Source organism: Berghia stephanieae, chromosome 8, assembly GCF_034508935.2.
Source record: "Berghia stephanieae isolate SIO BIC M18660-M18661 chromosome 8, UCSD_Bste_1.3, whole genome shotgun sequence".
NCBI classification, from domain to species: Eukaryota; Metazoa; Mollusca; class Gastropoda; order Nudibranchia; family Aeolidiidae; genus Berghia; species Berghia stephanieae.
This window is the reverse complement of record NC_088367.1, coordinates 13,166,704-13,185,888: the sequence shown is the minus strand read 5'-3', so window position 1 is coordinate 13,185,888 and position 19,185 is coordinate 13,166,704. Positions and strand designations below refer to the sequence as shown.

The window sequence follows — 19,185 nt, the reverse complement described above, 5'->3', positions numbered from 1 at the left end:
CAACTGGATAGGGTTCTTGACCTCCCATAGTGGGCAGGGAGGTACATGCTGTGTCTTCTATCCCGCTATATCCGTTTTCCAACTTGCTTTCTCTCTTTGTCTTGGAAGGGATTATTTGGTTTTGACCTGGCCCTGGCTGGGAGGGAAACAGTCAAATGTATAGTTAGTTTTGGGAGATGATTTTTTTTCCTTGTAAATCATGTTTTGCATTGTATTTTTTTCCTTTTACACATGTATGATTTGTAAACAATTGAGTGTGTTCCTCTTGGCGGGGACCTGTGCTTGTGTCTGGATGAGACATTTAGTGATCTCAAACTAAGTACACTCTTGGAATTCCCCTTTGTCTCCCTTATTTTTGGATGCTTTAATTGTAATTCTAGAAATTTTCACTATCCCATTTTCGTCCTTTTACTGGCGTTGGTATGACCTAAATATGTTGCAAGCGCCGTAAAAACATTTAAAAAACAAACAAGAATGTAATGAAAATAAATCTTTATTGTTGAAATAAATTTGAATCACAGATATATCAACATCAACATTGAGAACAATTTATCATAAAATTGAAAGATTGTTGTAAACGACAAAGATGTGGAGTCACTCCACTTTATGGTTGCAAGAAAGAAAATGGGATAGTAATAAGAAATTAAGTAAAAAGAATTACAATTAAAGTACCCAAGACAAAGTAAGACAAAGGGGAATTGGTTCAAATAGAAAAGAGTTGTAGATTCCAAGAGCACACTTTCAGTGTACTTAGTTTGAGATCACCTTAATGTCTCATCCTAAAACAAGCACAGGTCCCTACTAAGGGGAATGCAGTCAAATGTTTACAAATCATATATATGTAAAATAATACAATGCATAACAGCGAGATGCTTCACGAGGAAAAAAAATATCATCTCTCAAAACTCTAACTATACATTAAACTGTTTTCGTCTCAGATAGGGTATCTGGCCAGGGCCAGGTTAAACCAGGTAATCTTATTCCAAGATAAAGACAGAGAGGATGTTGGAAAACATATATAGGGAATATAAGACACAGTTAGTGCCTCCCTGCCTACTATGGGAGGTCAGGAACCCTACCCAGTGAAACCACACGCAACAGTTTTGATATTTGTAAACGTACAGTTTGATTCGCTTGAATGACCTTCCAGGCCTCTACGGGAAGCCAAGCTCAACCAGGGCAGGACAAAACCAAGTAAGCGGGTGGTTGGATGGGAGCATCACCCTTGAATCATATACCTATGATGTTCGCATGGGTGTACGATCCGATAGTGATGTCGTTTCTTCTTCTCTTTACTAGCCTATCCTGCTTCTTTGGTTTGTGATTGTATTTTTGACAGGGGATATTTTTTTTCCTGTAAATCCTCTGCCTGTTTGTTCTTGGTTATTTATAATTTAGCTTATGATATCTTTAGGTTATGATTTTGATTTACATTTGTACTATTTTTGTTAGATTGCTTGTTTTTTTGTTTCAGCGGTCTCTCATATAACCTCAATTGTGTTGGAAGAGACCTAAAGCAACAAACAAACAAAAACCAAGTAATGTCATTCCAAGACAAAAACAGAAAGCAAGTTGGAAAACAGATTTTGGGGGATAGAAGACACTGTACCTCCCTGCCCACTGTGGGAGGTCAGGAACCCCACCCAGATATAATAATTAATAAAGTCTAAATTTTATCTTTCTAAAATGAAATAATCAATTGAAAATAACCCGTTGAGCTTTGTATATAGTAATGACATTACTATTTTGATGGTTAATGAATAAAAGAATAATAACAGCACTTGTAAAAATTTAGTCATATTAGCGTCCATGGAAAATATGTATGTTTGTTATTTTTATGAGTCTTACAGCACTTTTGACAGTTTTAGATCATTTCAGCAAGTGTAAATAAGAAAATGAACAGATTGTATATCTGCACTTACAAGCAGCAAAGCTATAAAAAAAATTAAAAATTCAAATAGTCAAATGGAATGGAGTATTCAATTAAATTATTGTTGTTTGTTTGTTTTTAAGGGTTTTACGGCGCTTGCAACACATTTAGGTTATATCAGCGCCAGTAAAAAGGAAGAAAATGGGATAGTAAAAAGTTCTAGAATTACAATTAAAGCACCCAAGAGAAAGTAAGACAAAGGGGAATGGGAACAAATAGGGATCAGATGTAGATTCCAAGAGCATACCACCAATGTACTTAGTTTGAGATCACCTATGTCTCATCCGGACACAAGCACAAAATCCAACAAAGAGGAATACACTCAAATGCTTACATTATACATTAAAAATAACCAATATAATAATACATAACAGAGAGATGATTTACAAGAAAAAAATATCATCTCCCAAAACAATAACTATGCATTTGACTGTTTCCCTCTCAGCCAGAACTCCGACGAGGGCCCGGAAAAAAACCAAGTAATCTCATTCCAAGACAAAGACAGAAAGCTTGTTGGATAAGATATAAGGGGATAGAAGACACAGTATGTACCTCCCTGCCCGCTATGGGAGAATTAAATTTTTAAATTAACGAAAGACAGATTGTCAACAAAACATGATAAATGAACCACTAAAGACGAATGAGAGAATGGCGTTGTCAACTGAATTGAATTGAAGCTTCTATTCCAATTGACTATTTTGATTTATTTCAGACAAATGAAAGTCGAATTTCAAATAATGAATACAAATATATTTTAAGTTAAGAATTTGACATAATCTTTATGAATGCAAGTTCACAGTTTAAAAATGAATTCAAAAGTGGAGAGTATTCCGCTTAAATTAAAATACAGGATTCTTGAAACAATGGAAGGACATATTGTGCGTCTATGTGGTCTTGTGGTATGACACTCGCTTTCGGATTGGAAGGTCCTGGGCTCGAGCCTCGCTCTTTACTCCCATTCCCTCACCGTACTCAGGTGTAAAATGAGTACCTGGCCGTTAACAGCGTTGTCTTTGTTCGAAAAAAAATTGTAATATCGCCTAACAGGCGTCATGTCTCATTCTACTTGTTACGCATTGCTGTTGGTCAGGGACCCTTTGTAAAGCGTGTTGAGCATGTTTAGTAGATATTGCCCTATATAAAAGTTTTTTAAATGTATATATAGTGCTTCTTTCCTTATATACTACGGTCACGATTTTAAATTATTAATATTAAAGTCTTTGTTAAATAGAAAAAAATCTGTGTAAAATCCTACAGTTGTCATAATTTGCTACATCAAAGAAAATCTGTTCGGTTCCTTAAATGTCTATATAATACAGATTCAACCGTTATTTCTTATTTTGTTAAATTCTGATAAAATCTTTGCCTCTAACAGTGACAACTAAAAAAAAAAGAAATGATTAAATTCTATTTTCAGATAAAAATAAAAATTGTAGAACCATTATGAATAATTTAAAATCTTTTAGAAATATCAAATGAACCAAAAATAAAAAACATGGACACATAACTCTCTTTTTACAGTTGCTCTGAAACTTAAAAAAGAAAAAAAAAAGAAACAAAAGGTCATGAATATAAACATATTTTTTTGTGACTAGGTTTGTGGGAAGTGTCAAACAGTAACTACCAACAAATTAATCAAAAAATTCCACACATTTCACATTTTGCCCAATTTTTCAAATGTACTGTAGATCTTCCCTTGTGTTGGCTCATCATATGTCTTGGTTGATATTTCAAAGAGATGAAATTGAATTTCCGATTTCTTTTCCATTAATTTTTTTTTTTTTTCCAGCCGAACCCAAATCTTTTTCAATTCAGTAGAATGTTATAATTCTGTAAAAACCAAAGAAAAAATGGCCTGCATAGTACATGGGCTAAAGAACATGAAATCGTTCATCTGTTTTGTTTGCCTTTAGAGGTAATTCTAAAAATGATGATAATGGGATAGTCAAAGGTTTATAAAATTAATAATAAATGTTTAGATGAGCTTAAGACAACATATCACATTTAAAAAAATTTTAAATAAGTAAAATAAAATAGCCTTTATTCATCCCATAGGGGAATTTTGTCTCTAGGGTCTCATCCAAGGGAAGATTGGAATAACCCAGGCATCAGCCGCAGTGCAGCACCGCAAATTGAGCTAGGGCAAGGTGACTTACTCAAGGCCACCTAGAGCAGCAGCAGGTGATCGAACTCAGTACCTTTCGGATATGAGGCAAAGACTGTACTGCTGAGCCACGCTGCCCCCAGATTTATAGCAGTTTCAAACACATAAAACAAAGAATCTGAAATTTTGAGTATTAAACAGGGCCAGTCAAAGCTGAAAGAAAATTATCACAAAAATCAGCCTGCCTAAGATTTTCAAAATTATTCTACATTTTTATTTCAATGTACATTTTGCTAGACACTTATTTATACATAAGGCAAGAGGCGTCAGGACAGTTGGGTTTTTTCCCTCTCTCGATATAGTTATATTGACAGTTTAATTCATAATTTCATAAATTCATAAAATTCATAAAAAAGTACTTAACCTTTTGTTTGTTTTTAAGGGTTTTACGGCTTTTGCAACCCATTTAGGTCATATCAGCGCCAGTAAAAAAGGAATAAAATGGGATAGTAAAATGTTCTAGAATTACAATCAAAGAGCCCAAGAAAAAGTAAGACAAAGGGGAATTCGTTCAAATAAAGAACAGATGTATATTCCAATAGCACACTACCAAAGTACTTAGTTTGAGTTTGAGATATCTAAAAGTCTCAACCAGACACCAGTACAAGATCCAACTAAGAGGAATACACTCAAATGTTTAGAAATCATATGTTAAAAATAAAAAAAATAAAAAAATAACAGTGCATAACAGAGTATGATTTACAAGACAAAAAATATCATCTCCCAAAACTAAAACTATGCATTTGATTGTTTTCCTCTCAGCCAGGGTATCCGGCCAGGACAAAACCAAGTAATCTCATTCCAAGACAAAGATAGAAAGCATGTTGAAAAGAGCTATAAGGGGATAGAAGACACAGTAAGTGCCTCCCTGCCCACCATGGGAGGTCACACTTGGCCTTTTAACAATAATAAAACGTCAACAATAATATTGAAAACTGCAAAGTTGACATTAAAATACAATAATTTTGAAAAATAAGTCCTAAATGTGACTCGTCTCCTCTTTCTGGTATGATGTAATGGTGGAGCATGCATTGAAAATTGACAAAATCATGACATTTTGTATTAGAATGATATGCTTGGATTGAGGAAAATGAATGCTGATTCTTGGCCAGCGAGTTACTAACTCAAATTTTACAATTCTATCATTTTGATTCTACATCCAGTTTTCTGCGTTTGACTCAAAGTTACATAGTACATGAATGAGGTGCTGGATCATGTATCTACATGAATAAAACATTAAATCTGTGTGTGTGGGGGAGGGGGGGGGGAGTTGGGGAATCTTGTGTGTGTGTGTGTGTCATATACAGGTAAAACCAGACTACTTTCTGCTATGGAAATCAGCCAGTCCATTAACATTTCTATCTGTCTGATGCAAGACAAAGAGATTTTTGTGATTTAAAATCGATTCTAAAATGACCATATGGAATACAATTTGATTTTTTAATCAATTTTTTTTCAATCCCCAAGATTTGCTATGCCATTTTAAACCGGAAACTAGGAAGCCGGATATGTAGATTTTTCAATCGGTCAAATTTTAGTTTGTAAGTTTTTATTGTGTCATTTTTCTAGGCCATGGTGTTTTTGTTATCGTTCAGTTTGTTTTATTGAAGTGAATGCCTGCAGTAGAGAGATTGTGGATGGAGAAATGAGAAAGAAAGAGCAGGAGTGTCAGTGATTAGTTTAACATCAAAGATGCAGCAGTTTTGCTTGTACATAATAATGCATTCAAATGAACTTATCCAAATCTGTTGGCAATACAACAAGGGATGCATAATGCTCATCAACAAAAGAGTTTTCTACTAGTAATCCAATAATGAAAAAACAACTCCACTACCATCTCAACCCTCATAATCATCCTTATCATGACATGGACTACCACCATAATCCTTATATCCATCATCATAATATCAATATTGTAACCCCCACCCCCTCCTAATTGTCATTATATCATCACAACCACCATTTTCCACCAACACCATCATCATCATCATTATCAGTTTTAATTTTCTCTGCAGTTTGCTAAAGATGTTAGAAGCCACTTAACAAATATTTCACATTTGTGGAATGATTTTTTTTATAATATAGTAAAATAAGCAAGTTTCAAATTTGAATAAAGGAATATTCAAACCGATCAATGCTTCAGTCCATTCATCTCTTTCCCCCTGACTTCATCAATGAATGACTTTGGAAGATGTTGCAAATGCAGCCACTGCCATAAAATTTCAGCCATTTTCAGCCCCTCTCGTTCCACCATGACAAACGAGTGTTTCATATTTAGCTCACAAAGCCGTGCATCGATTGTTGGAAATTCCTCTACCATCTCGTTATAATATTCCACAGGACACCACAAATCACTGGCTCCATAGTAAAGACTCAACTTATCCAAATGTCTACTAACTAAGTCTTTTTGAAGGGTGGTCACTTTATTCATCTCAATTTTGGCCAAAAAGGTAGAAAAGTTGACAGTCCAGGGAGTGACGGTCGTCACGATGGATGATACCATACAAGATGGGTAAGCCACTTTGCGGTAAATGAATCGAATGATCATTTGGCGGAGAGGTACGGGAATAAGAATGCAGAAAAAAGCTAATAAGACAATGAGCCACCTCAAATAACGAAAGACTGGGGTTAAATTAAGTCCATTTGGTGATATGGCCATACGCTCTATGGTTGGGAATAAAAGGAAACAACGTTGTATGTGATGGGCTGGTAATTTGTCGAGAACGTTCAGGATGAAGTAGCAGCCGATGGAGTGGCCTATCAATATGATTTTGACATCAGGGGGAATGTATTCTCTGATGAAAGTAACTTTGTGGTCTATCTGAGCCTCTAAACCGTAAGTCTTTTCATTTGCTGAAACTGAACAAAGAAGAAAAATCAAGACTATTATTATCATCTTTATCATTGTCATCGTTATCTTTATGGATTATGATTATCATCTTCATTATCATTATCATAATCACCATCATTATAATCATCATCATCATCATCATTAATATCATTATATTATCATTATCAAATACTATAATTCCCTTTATTCATCCCATAGGGGACATTTGTCTCTAGGGTCTATTCCAAGGGAATAACCCAGGCGTTAGCCGCAGTGCAGATGCAAATTGAGCTAAGGCGAAGTGTCTTGCTCAAGGCCACACAGCACAGTGGTGGGGTGATCGAACTTTTCGTGGACGAAGCAAAGACCGCACCGCTGAGCCACACAGCCCCCATACCATCATCATCATCCTTATTATTCTTATTATCACCTTCATCATCACCACTATCACAACCACCATGACTTTCACTACTACTACAACTAAAAAAATCATCATTATCTCTTACAGACATCGCTGAAAAACACTCGAACTCTGTCCCTTTTGGGTACGAAGCAAAGACTGCACTGCTGAGCCACGCTGCCCCCATCATCATTATCATCATCATAAATATTCTTATTATAATCATTATTATCACCTTCATCATCACCACCATGACTTTCAACACTACAACAACTAAAAAATCATCATTATCTCTTACAGACATCGCTGAAAGACAACGATTTATCCGGGGGTCTGGTGTGGCCAGCGTGGCCAAGAGCCCAAACAGGAATCTGCCTCCCTGACTGGTCATACAACTCTCTCATGAAATCTTCATAGAATGTGGGTACACCAGGGTTTCCTGAAAAATAATCAGGGGGGGGGGGGGGGTGGAGATTGGAAGGAAGAAAACAAGATGAGATTATATTTGTATACTTCACTAAAGTATATAATGCTGAAATGCATGTCAGATACATAATGTAGTCTTTAAAAGCCATACAACCCACACAGTCAGAGTTTATCCGATTCAGGTGAGAATGAATACCTGGCTGTAGGCAGTGACAGATATTGTATAAGTGTTTGTACAAAAAGGATGCCTAACAGGTGGGTGGTACTGTATTAAATGGAAATACAGTTCCACGTGGCCTGCTGGGGGAATAAATAAAACAATGTGAAGCGCACTGAGCATGATAAATCTGTGAAGATGCTCCTCTCTCTCTCTCTCTCTCTCTCTCTCTCTCTCTCTCTCTCTATCTATCTCTCTCTCTCTCTCTCTCTCTCTTACTATATATATATATATATATATATATATATATTATATATATATATATATAGATAGATAGAACGAGGATGACGTCACTCAGGCCTTTGTTATTGATTTTTGCCATCCATGTCTGTGAGTAATTCTCACTAAACTGTATTAACCAGACTATAAACGTTTAAGGTTACACATAGTTTTGTGTGTTGGTCCATTATACTTCTGGATGGCAATGTTGTGAGATACTTAGCCAAGCGTATACTATATGTATGTGTGTGTGTGTATGTTCATATTTACTGTTTTTTATTTCATTCTATTGCAAAGTACTTTTCACCATATCTAACAGACCCAGCTCCCCAGTCGCCATTTGTCCCTTTACATGTGTATTGAATGGTCTACCGCTGAGCTATCTGGACCTCAGAAAAACATTTTACAAATCAATTATTACTATTATTGACATTATCAATGCATTAATAAAGTATGATTTTATTCATTTATTCAACATACTCTAAACATTGTTCAAAACACTCTCTTTGAACATCACGTAAGAAGATGAAGAAAATAGTTGGATTACTATTGATGTTACTGTTACATAAATGTAATGTCAGAAACCTCAATAGCATCATATTATTATTTGATAATTTTAAAGGATAAGTGGGGATATTCTGCACTACAAAAATTATATTTTTCCTACAGTTACACGGACACCATCATTTACTATAATATCCTTTATAAAGCCATCCATATTTAAAATCAAAAGGGACATCATGAAATACTGACACTGTGTGCTGAATGAAAATTGGCTTAGACAGAAATGAGGGATCCTGCATTTTGAGAAAGTTTTTCATACAGTTCTTGGACGCTATTTAAAAAAAAACTGTATTGGACTTCTCTATAAATCATCATATTAAAATCAAAAGGAAAAATAATATGAATTGGTGCTGATGAAATTGGATTATAGACAGAAATAAGGGATCCTGCATTTTGAGAAAGTTTTTCATACAGTTCTTGGACGCTATTTAAAAAAAAAAACTGTATTGGACTTCTCCTATAAAATCATCCATATTTAAAATCAAAAGGGAAAACATGAAATACTGATATTGTGTGCTGAGTGAAAATTGGATTATAGACAGAAATAAGGGATCCTGCATTTTGAGAAAGTTTTTCATACAGTTACTTAGACGCCACTTTTTACTTTATTAGCCTTCCTTTATAAGACGACCATTCATACTTATGTCAATATCAACCAAGAATGACAATCACCTGGAATAACAAGAATCAAAAAGCGATTTTTCTTCCCATTTGGCTCTGCCAACTGGCCAATTTGTACAAGGTGTGTTGACACACCTCCAACATCGACAAATGAGTCAACAGTATCTGGGTACTTTTGTTTTCTGTGGTTTGTTCCATTCAAGACGGGTGCCATTCTGAGAAATATAGCTGTAGGAATAGATTGTATATCATATTAAATCTACAATCATCAATCTTTTATACAACATTTTGATCATATAAAGTAATAAGTCTTCTTTTGTGCAGCTATGTGGTCTTGTGGCATGACACCTGACTTAGGATCAGAAGGTCCTTGGTTCGAGTCCTGCTCTGAGCGGTATATAGTTGAGTCCTTGGAAAAGACTCTTTACTCACATTCTCTCACCATACTCAGATGTTAAATGAGTACCCAACCATTTACAGAAATGTCTGTGTTGAAAAAAAATTGTAATATCGCCAAACAGGCGCCTTGTCTCGTCCTACATGTTACATGTTGCTGTTGGCCAGGGACCCTTTGTAAAGCATTTTGAGCATAATAATAATAATAATAATAATAATAATAATAATAATAATAATAATAATAATAATAATAATAATAATAATAATAATAATAATAATAATAATAATTTTACTCATCCCAAAAAAGAAAATTGGTGTACAGATATGTGTGTGTGTGTGTTAAAATTATAGATTTAGATACAAATAAATGATTTGGTTACAACAACAGTTTAAATTTACACAAATAATAGTATATATTTATAAAATAAATAAATAAATAAATAATATAAAAAGACAAAACCATGTGGCATGCGATGTCAAATTAAAATAAAACAAAAAACTTAAACTAATAGTTTACACTATAAAATAGCTTAAAGTAGTTGTAGATATAAGAATTACATGACTGTACACCTTAAGTGGATACTGCGCTAAACAAAAGCTCTTTTTCTTTATTTTAAAATTGAACCTGCATAAAACAACTAAGCAAGCACCTAATTTAAATTATCAACTGTCTTAATCAACAGCTTTCTGGTCTAGTGGTATGACACTTGCTTTTGGATCGGAATGACCTGAGTTTGAGCCTTGCTCAGCGCATAGTTGAGTCCTTGGAAAAGGCTCTTTACTCACATTCTCTCACTGTACTCAGGTGTAAAATGAGTACCTGGCCATTAACAAAGTTATCTCTGTCAGAAAAAATGTTAATATCGCCTAAGAGACGTCATGTCTCGTTCTACATGTTGCTGTTGGTCAGGGACCCCTTGTAAAGTGCTTTGAGCACATTAAGTGGATATTGCGCAATTATTAAAGCTCAAGATTAAGTTTAAAACAACATCTCACTGACTCCCTTGATTTACCCTATCTATTGTGACCCTCATCCAAGTGTCAAACTGTCTAAGCAATGCTAATCAATACAAATCATTGATAAAGTATTAGTGTACGCCAACATGGGCACTTGCCATCTGAAGACTCCAAATAATGTGCGGCTATGTGGTCTTGTGGTATGACACTCGCTTTTGGATTAGAAGGTCCCGGGTTCGAGACTCGCTCGATGCATAGTTGAGTCCGTGGAAAAGACTCTTTACTAACATTCTCTCATCATACTCGGGTATAAAATTACTACCTGGCTGTAAACAGCATTGTCTCTGTCGGAAAAATTGTAATATCACCTATCAGGCTTCATGTCTCGTTCTACATGTTACGTGTTGCTGTTGGTCAGGGACCCTTTATAAAGCGCTTTGAGCACATTTAGTGGATATTGCGCTATATAAAAGCTCTAGTTTTTTGGGGGGGTTTTTCTTTGTTTTCTTTAAATAATCACTTTAATTCACAAGCGTGGCTATTCTTACTGTAGCACTCCAAGGAAAAGCAACGCAAATTGAATGTTCAACGCTTGAAGCTAATGAAGTCTGTAGGGATCTCTAGACATAAAACAAATAAACAACTACGGTGACCATAGCAATGATGGTCATCCCTACTTCCATTCTGCCTCACCCCGGGCATACCTGGACCGTATAAAGCCTGAGAATCTCACAATCTGAATCTCTTTTATTATCTTTCATATTTCTACTTACCACACCTCAAACAGGTTAAAAGGTAACCTATATATTTTTATATCTTAATAGTTTTTAACTTAGTAATTCCGTGATACATTATCAGCCATCTGGACCCATCCCAGTTATGATGGAGTTCTACAGCCAGAATACCGTGTTCTGGCAATCAAGGTAAATTACTCCAAGTTTATTTAATTGGAGCTTGTCAAACCCAAATCAGTCGTCATTACCTACTCGCAATTTTCATGACTTCGGTCATCCTATAAATGATCAACTTGAAAGCAAGAGTTGTGTGGTGATTGAAATTGAAACACTTCTTCCCAATCTGGATGGAATGGACAGGTATGTTTTATCTCCATTCAATCATTATCTTATCAATGTAGGTGGTAACTGTACTGCTTCAATCATAGACCCGATAATTCGAACCATGACGACACAGGAAGCATCGTGTGATATGGTGTCTAAAATTAAAGTTGACAATACCATAAATAAAAGCTATATTGTTAAAGTTTTTATTTAACCATTAAAAATACAAATGAATATATATTGGCCATTGCATTCTCGTGAATCTCATGATTGCAAGTTTTTTTTAAAAATGTAAACTGGATGTTTTTGTTTTGTTTTTGTTTTTCTTTATTGTTGTTTTGTTTTGTCTTTTTTGTTCTTTTTTTTTTTAGAAAGAGGATATGCATATTTAAATTTAAAGGTAGGATTTAACTTTTGATGCTTTATATAAACATAGATCGACAGTAATTGTTGGCTATTTTATGTAGTTAATGAGGCACCCACAAAGTGGCACTTCGCTATCGCTATCTAAATCTAGAGTCTAGAGTCAGTAAGAGTTTTTAAAACGACTGACTCCCAGTGCCTATGGCTAGCCAGTGAATGAAAAATTATCGCAATTAAAATCGATTGAAGCAGACGTAGAATGAACAATTGGATAGAGTGACGAGGGTCAAAGTTAAAGAGGGTCATATCTAACTCTACATATAGGTACGTATCATGACATACGAAAGTGTGAGTCAAAATGCCGGGGTACAACAAATTGTCTGTTGATAATGAGAATGTGTTAATGTGACATTGTAGAAATAGTCAGTAATGATACAATAAAGTAATAACAAAATCCGTGTATAGATTATTGCTAACGTTTAATAGTGGATAGAACTTGGATTGATTGTATGGATCAGAGGACGAACCGTACAAGACTAAGAAAACGGAAGTAAACATTGAATACAATAGAAGTGCGTCGTAGTGCTTAAAATGTAAGACAAATGTTCGTGCGAAGCACCGACATAACTAGTCGCCACACTACCCCTCCCCCAGCAGGGCGCAACAGTTGTTCAGCGGAATCTTGGTGGTAGCCGAGATTCTCGACCTGATCGAGTTGTTGTCGCCAGGCGTCCCGTGACAGGGGTCGAATTCACGCGTTTCAGTTGCGTGTCATCTGAATGAGGTAATGTCAATGGTTTTGGGTTGGCTGTTGTGTGGCTGATGTTAGTGTCTGAGTGTGAGAGGTGTGCGGTTTTTAGTCGATCGATGGAAATCTTTTCAGAGCGACCTTTCATGTCCAAAATAAAATATTTGTCCCTTTTGTCAATAATCCGATAAGGGCCGTGGTTTGGACGCTGGAGCGGATGTCTGTGCGAGTCAATTCTCACATAAACGTAACCAGTAGATGCCAGGTTGGATGGCACATATGTGGACTGTTGGCCGTGAAACTTGGGGGGTGGTGGTTTCATGGAACATATTGTGTTTTGTAGCCGCTGAACAAATTCTGACTTTGGTGTAGATGTTTCAGGACCAGTCGACGACAAAAACTCTCCTGGAAGACGAAGGGTTGAACCATAGACTAAATCAGCGGGGGAACAGCCAGAGTCCTCTCGCCAGGATGTACGAATCCCCAGCAACACAATGGGTATCTCCGAATACCAGTTTGTGCCTGTGGTCCGGGCTTTCAGTGCTGCCTTCAGTTGGCGATGGAATCGTTCAATCATCCCATTTGCTTGAGGGTGATATGCGGTTGTTCGGTTGACGTTGATGCCCAAACACCTGTTGCACTCTGTCCAAAGTGCCGATGTGAATTGTGTGCCACGGTCGGAAGTAATGTTTTCAGGAACACCAAATCGGGAAATCCAATGGTGTATCAAAGCTTGAGCACAGGTAGAAGCATGAGCATCTGGAAGAGGAATTGCCTCTGGCCACCTCGTGAAGCGATCGATGACTGTAAACAAGTAAGTCATACCTTGGCTGATGGGTAGTGGTCCAACGAGATCAACATGGAGGCTACTAAATCGATTCGTTGGTAGTGGCCGGTCGACAAGTGGTGCTCGGTGTGCCTATGCACTTTGGAAGATTGACAATGATGACACTCTTTACACCATTTACGTATGTCTCTTTTCATCCCATGCCAAACGAAACGTTGACTGATGGCGCGTTGTGTGGGCCGTGCGCCGGCGTGGGAGAGACCGTGAATCTGGTCAAAGATTTGTCGAGTCCATGACGTTGGGAGAATGGGGCGTGTTGCGCCTGTTGAAGTGTCACACAAGACTGTGGATGAACCAAATGGAATGTTCTCAAGTGTAAGACCTGTGGTAGATTTGCGATAAGATTCCATTTCCTGTGAGTGAACCTGGTCATATGCAAGTTTAGTGAAATCAGTAATGGAACAAATGGCTGAGTCTGTGGGCATCATAATATTAAAACGCGAGAAGGCATCAGCTACCACGTTAAATTGACCTGTGATATGCTGAATATCAGTGGGGAATTCAGCGATGTAAGACAAGTGTCTTGTTTGTCGAGGCGAGCGGTCAGTTTGACTGATGAGAGCGGAGACAAGTGGTTTGTGGTCTGTGAATAATGTAAATGCCCTACCTTCCAGGAAATGCCTGAAGTGTTTGACAGCGCTGTAAGCGGCGAGCAGTTCGCGGTCAAACGCACTGTATTTTTTTTGTGTGGCTGAGAGCTTCCTAGAAAAGAAGGCAAGCGGGACCCAGTTATGACCTTGCTTTTGTTCAAGTTGTGCACCGACAGCTGAGTTGGAAGCGTCAACTGTAAGACTTGTTGGGGCATTTGGTAGGGGATGGTGAAGGAGAACAGCGTGTTTCAAAGCCTCCTTGGCCTTTTCAAACGCCGTATTGCAGTCATCAGACCACACGATGGATTGTCCTTTGCCACTTGCCTGAGAACGTAGTGGGGCAAGGAAGTCTGCCACGTGTGGGATAAATCTGTGGTAATAGTTTAGCAAGCCAAGGAATCGCTGAAGGCCGGCACGGTCAGTGGGAGGGGCATTGTCACGTAGAGAGGCCACCCTGTCCTGTAGTGGAAGAATCCCTTCAGCAGTCACACGGTGGCCAAGAAAATCCAACTCGCTAACACCGAAAACGCATTTCGCCTTGTTGATCACAAGTCCGTTTGTAGAGAGGAGTTGAAAATGTTCCCGTAAGTGTTCAATATGTTCTTTATGTGAATGACTGGCAACCAAAATGTCGTCAACATAGACGAAAGCGAAAGGTATGTCTCTCAAAATGCCATCCATGAGTCTTTGAAATGCTTGGGCAGCGTTCTTCAAGCCAAATGGCATCCGCACGAATTCCCACAACCCAAATGGCGTAATGATTGCTGCTTTTGGAATTGACGACTCTGCCATGGGAATTTGATGATAGCCCCTAATCAGGTCGATCTTGGAAAAGGTGTTGCATCCAGAAAGGCGGCTATTGAAGTCGTGAATATGAGGTAGAGGATACCGATCATCTTTGGTCACAACATTGAGGTGTCTGTAGTCACCGCAAGGCCTCAGTTGGCCATCCGATTTGGAAACTACATGTAGAGGGGATGCCCATGCTGATTTAGAGCGACGGATGATTCCCATCTGCTCCATCTTGAAGAATTCAGCCTTTGCTGCAGTCAGTTTTTCTGGATTGAGACGGCGCGCTCGAGCATGGACGGGTGGCCCATTGGTGATTATGTGATGCTCCACGCCGTGTTTGTTGCGAGATGAGTTAAACTGGGGAATGACAAGGTCTGGAAACTGTTGAAGGAGGTCAGAGTATGCAGTACTTGGGTGCACTGAGAGGCCGGCAAGGCTTATGGGTGAATTAGTATATTTAAGTGGAACAGAAATGTTGTCCATAGACAAGAGTTGTTTTCCTTTTAGATCAATTATCAAGGCGTTAGAAACAAAGAAATCCGCACCCAGGATGGGACGTGTCACATCTGCCAGGTAAAATTCGTGATTGAGGACTTGATTAGATTTTATTTCTAAAGTGATGGTGCGTTTACCCCAGGTTTTGATTGATGTTCCGTTTGCAGCAGAGAGTGTAATAGAAGGTGTTAATGTTCTGCGGTCTTGAGTTGAGGCGGGGTATACAGAAACATCAGCACCAGTATCGATCAAGAAAGATTGTCCCAGACGTCTATCATAAATGGAAAACGTGTTTGAATTTGGATTGCTGACCGATTCCACGTTCATCGGCCAGCCGAAGCGTTTCCCGAAGAAGGCAAGTTTTGTTTGTTTCCTTTGAGTTTGAGTAAACTGGAAAATTTACAACCATCTTGGCAGCGACGGGCGTCTGGTCCAAATCGTTGATGATAATAGCAAATAGAGTTGGGCATGCTATGTTGAAGAGGCTGTCCACGTTGGCGGACTGTCTTAATTGCAGCAACAGTCTCCTCTGACTGTGGTCATGTGGTTGTTACATCCTGCTGAGGGTAAGTCAGGAATGGTGATGAGGAAATATGTTGCACACCGGACATGCGTGTCTCCCAGATCCTGTCAGCTGCCTCAGCCAATTCTTCTGTGTCTGTAAGATTGTGCCCGGTTAAAATGCCTCGAATGTCTGGGGAAGGTTCATGAGAAATAATGCACGTTTCAGAGTGACAGGGTCATCATTCAGTGCATTTATCTTGCGCAGTAGAGCAGTTGGGCGTTTGTCACCAAGACCATTAAGATTAAGGAGTTCTGTGTCTTTCTGGGTCTGGGATTTGCCGAAGGTCTTGATCAAGGCTTTTTTTAAGCTGCCATATTAATCAAGATGTGGTGGGTTTACTAGCAGTGACTGAATTTCTTCTGCAGTATTTATGTCAAGAGAACTGACAACATAGTCGTACCTTGTCTGATCCTGAGTAATTTTCTTGGTGTTGAACTGTGCCTCCACTCTTGCGAACCAAACCTCCGGTGATTTAGTCCAGAATTCCGGGAGCTTGATGGAGACAGAGTTGATTTGTTGTTCACGGAAGTTGGTGGAAGCAGCAAGAGCCTGTAGTTGGCCTGTCAAATTCGCGACTTGTTGTGAGAGATCTGGTTGAGCCATTTTACGTATTCGCGTCGGGGTCACCAATGTAGAAATAGTCAGTAATGATACAATAAAGTAATAACAAAATCCGTGTATAGATTATTGCTAACGTTTAATAGTGGATAGAACTTGGATTGATTGTATGGATCAGAGGACGAACCGTACAAGACTAAGAAAACGGAAGTAAACATTGAATACAATAGAAGTGCGTCGTAGTGCTTAAAATGTAAGACAAATGTTCGTGCGAAGCACCGACATAACTGGTCGCCACAACATACCTTTTGGGTTCTTTATGGATTTAACATTGAGTGTAAGTCCTACCAGAGCTCTAAATTTGTTCATAAAATATCATTCAAAAATAATTGTGGTCTGAAGCTAAACTTTTGTAGGGGGGTTAAATTTATTAACATATCCCAGCAGACAAAACAGATAGACCTCGAGATCAAAGAGCAAAGAATCGAAAGTATTTAGTATTTGTTGCCAAGTACTTTCTTTGACTCACAACAACAAAGATCTTCTTCAATGAAACGTTTCCCGGCCCGATTTCATGACTAAACCATTCCCGTCCCATCTTTCAAGAAATGAGCAAATGCAAAAACCATTTTTGTTGGTTAATAACACGAAAAAACTCATATTAAGTGTCAACGTATTTCTATGACTAAGAGAGATTTATCATTTTGTCACCATGCTACTTTCCAATCTCCAATCATTAAAATAATCTAGAAAAACTAGATAGGTATAAATCATTAAACTAAAACAATCTGACAAATTCTCCTTTTGTTAAATGATGAGATCATCAAGTCTTTAATACTTTATAAGTTGGTTCCGAGTTGATTTAACGCATTGCAATGCCTTAACTTGATCGTCATTTGGTAAACAAAGGACAACGTTAGAATAACCGTTATCTTTTGGGTATCGTAAAAGTTGTTTGTTGAATAAGATTGTCTAAGCTTATAATGAGGTGAAAAAAATAACGATAAGTATTGAAATGTAAGCTTCACTTTATTAAACGAAGACAGATACTGTGGACGTTTCGGGTTTCCCTTTTATCAACAAAACCCGATGAATAAAACACTAAAGACATTTGTCGTTAACAGCGTTGTTCTGTCCGAAAAAAATGTAATATCGCCTAACAGGCGTCATGTCTCGTCCTATATGTTAAGTGTTGCTGTTGGCCTGGGACCGGGGACCCATTGTAAAGCGCTTTGAGAATTCGAGTGGATATTGCTCTATATAAAAACTCTAATAAATAGTGTCCTTTTTTGTCTAAAACAGAAGAAAAAAAACAATGACAATTTACTCACTGCGTTGAAGCGTCTACTTCGAAGTAATATATTACACCCTGCAAAATTGTATTGGTGAAATCAGTATAATATAGCTGCGATGTGTTATATTCAGAAAAATTCGATGTCACCAAAATGTAAGTTGATGAATGGAAAGATCGTGACCACGGGATATTCCTTTGAGGAAAGCTAAGATTCCCTTCCCCCTGTGTCCTTGAAAATGAAAAAAATAATCTTTTACAATAAATAAGCTACCTTGGTTTAAAACTGACCGGTGTTCGGTATTCGGGTATGAATGAATGTCATCAAATGCGTGCACGTTGTTAAGTTTGAAGATAGGTTCAACGTCCTTCTACTCGGTTTTACAGATATTATTAATAAGGATAGTAAACGTATCGTGGTATCAGCATAAAGTCAACACTTTTAATATCAACTTCTGCTTAAAGTCAAAACCTCTTGTTGAGTCCAAGTTTTCTCTTATTTATTTTTATATAACTGTGTTTCATTGATATTGGATAAAGTAAACATTGCTTTTAACGTTAAAAATTAACCTTTCTGTTCCGGCAGTGTTGGATTTATTAAGATTCCATTGTATATCGAAGATGATGAATATCTCGATTTTTAATTGAAGCAGATGGTATTTTGTTGTTTCGTCAAAGTTGACAGGTTCTATCATGCCGATAGATGAATTTTAAGTTGAACTGGTCTAGAATACAAAAATTTAGCTTTTGTACTTAATATTCATCCTTTCAACAAAACACATAAACCATTTTTTTTTCACAAAGTATTTTCTCTGATGTGTCTTGTTCCAGAAAGTGAGTGCGAGTGAGTATGTCTCTGGACGTGTATCGCATTATGCGCATAGAAAACAGTGTTTATGGTTATGATTATGTGAAGCGCTTAGAGGTTTCAGATATTGTTTATTATTATTACCATCATCATTTGTCAATGTCATGGCAGAATTAAACAACTGGCTCTTTTAGTTCAATAAAACCACCCTTTCTTAATTTAACAAGTTTCACAATACTCTTCAACAGTCATAACGTCACTTCCTTCCTAATGACGCATGGTAACTTAGTAACACTGGGTCTAAACTATCGGAACAATGGCGGACGCCCGTATGAAATATTTCTCC

At 37.5% G+C, this 19,185-nt stretch overlaps 1 protein-coding gene across 3 annotated transcripts; it reads right to left on the bottom strand.

Moving 5' to 3' along the window:
• Positions 1–477: 477 nt before the first annotated feature.
• Positions 478–18,394, bottom strand: LOC144978191 (lipid droplet-associated hydrolase-like). 3 transcript variants are annotated; one of them, XM_078923935.1, is made up of 4 exons: positions 18,306–18,394; positions 9,423–9,599; positions 7,623–7,763; positions 478–6,953 (listed from the first exon to the last, which is right to left on the bottom strand). In XM_078923935.1, exons 2-4 carry the CDS (start codon positions 9,583–9,585, stop codon positions 6,226–6,228), a joined length of 1,032 nt encoding a protein of 343 aa, XP_078780061.1. In that variant the 5' UTR covers positions 9,586–9,599; positions 18,306–18,394; the 3' UTR covers positions 478–6,225. The 3 variants fall into 3 exon arrangements, with proteins under 3 accessions (XP_078780061.1, XP_078780059.1, XP_078780060.1); XM_078923933.1 differs by lacking the exon at positions 18,306–18,394 and adding an exon at positions 17,046–17,253; XM_078923934.1 differs by having other exon boundaries at positions 5,641–6,953; positions 18,072–18,347.
• Positions 18,395–19,185: the final 791 nt, after the last annotated feature.

Bases quoted from the DNA above. Each gene is read 5' to 3' on its own strand.
- LOC144978191 (XM_078923933.1), bottom strand. From the start codon at position 17,109: ATGAACAAATTTAGAGCTCTGGTAGGACTTACACTCAATGTTAAATCC. The intron at 9,600-17,045 runs GTATGTTGTGGC...CTATTCCTACAG, and splicing joins ATCCATAAAGAACCCAAAAG to CTATATTTCTCAGAATGGCA. The intron at 7,764-9,422 runs GTGATTGTCATT...ATTATTTTTCAG, and splicing joins TTTGATTCTTGTTATTCCAG to GAAACCCTGGTGTACCCACA.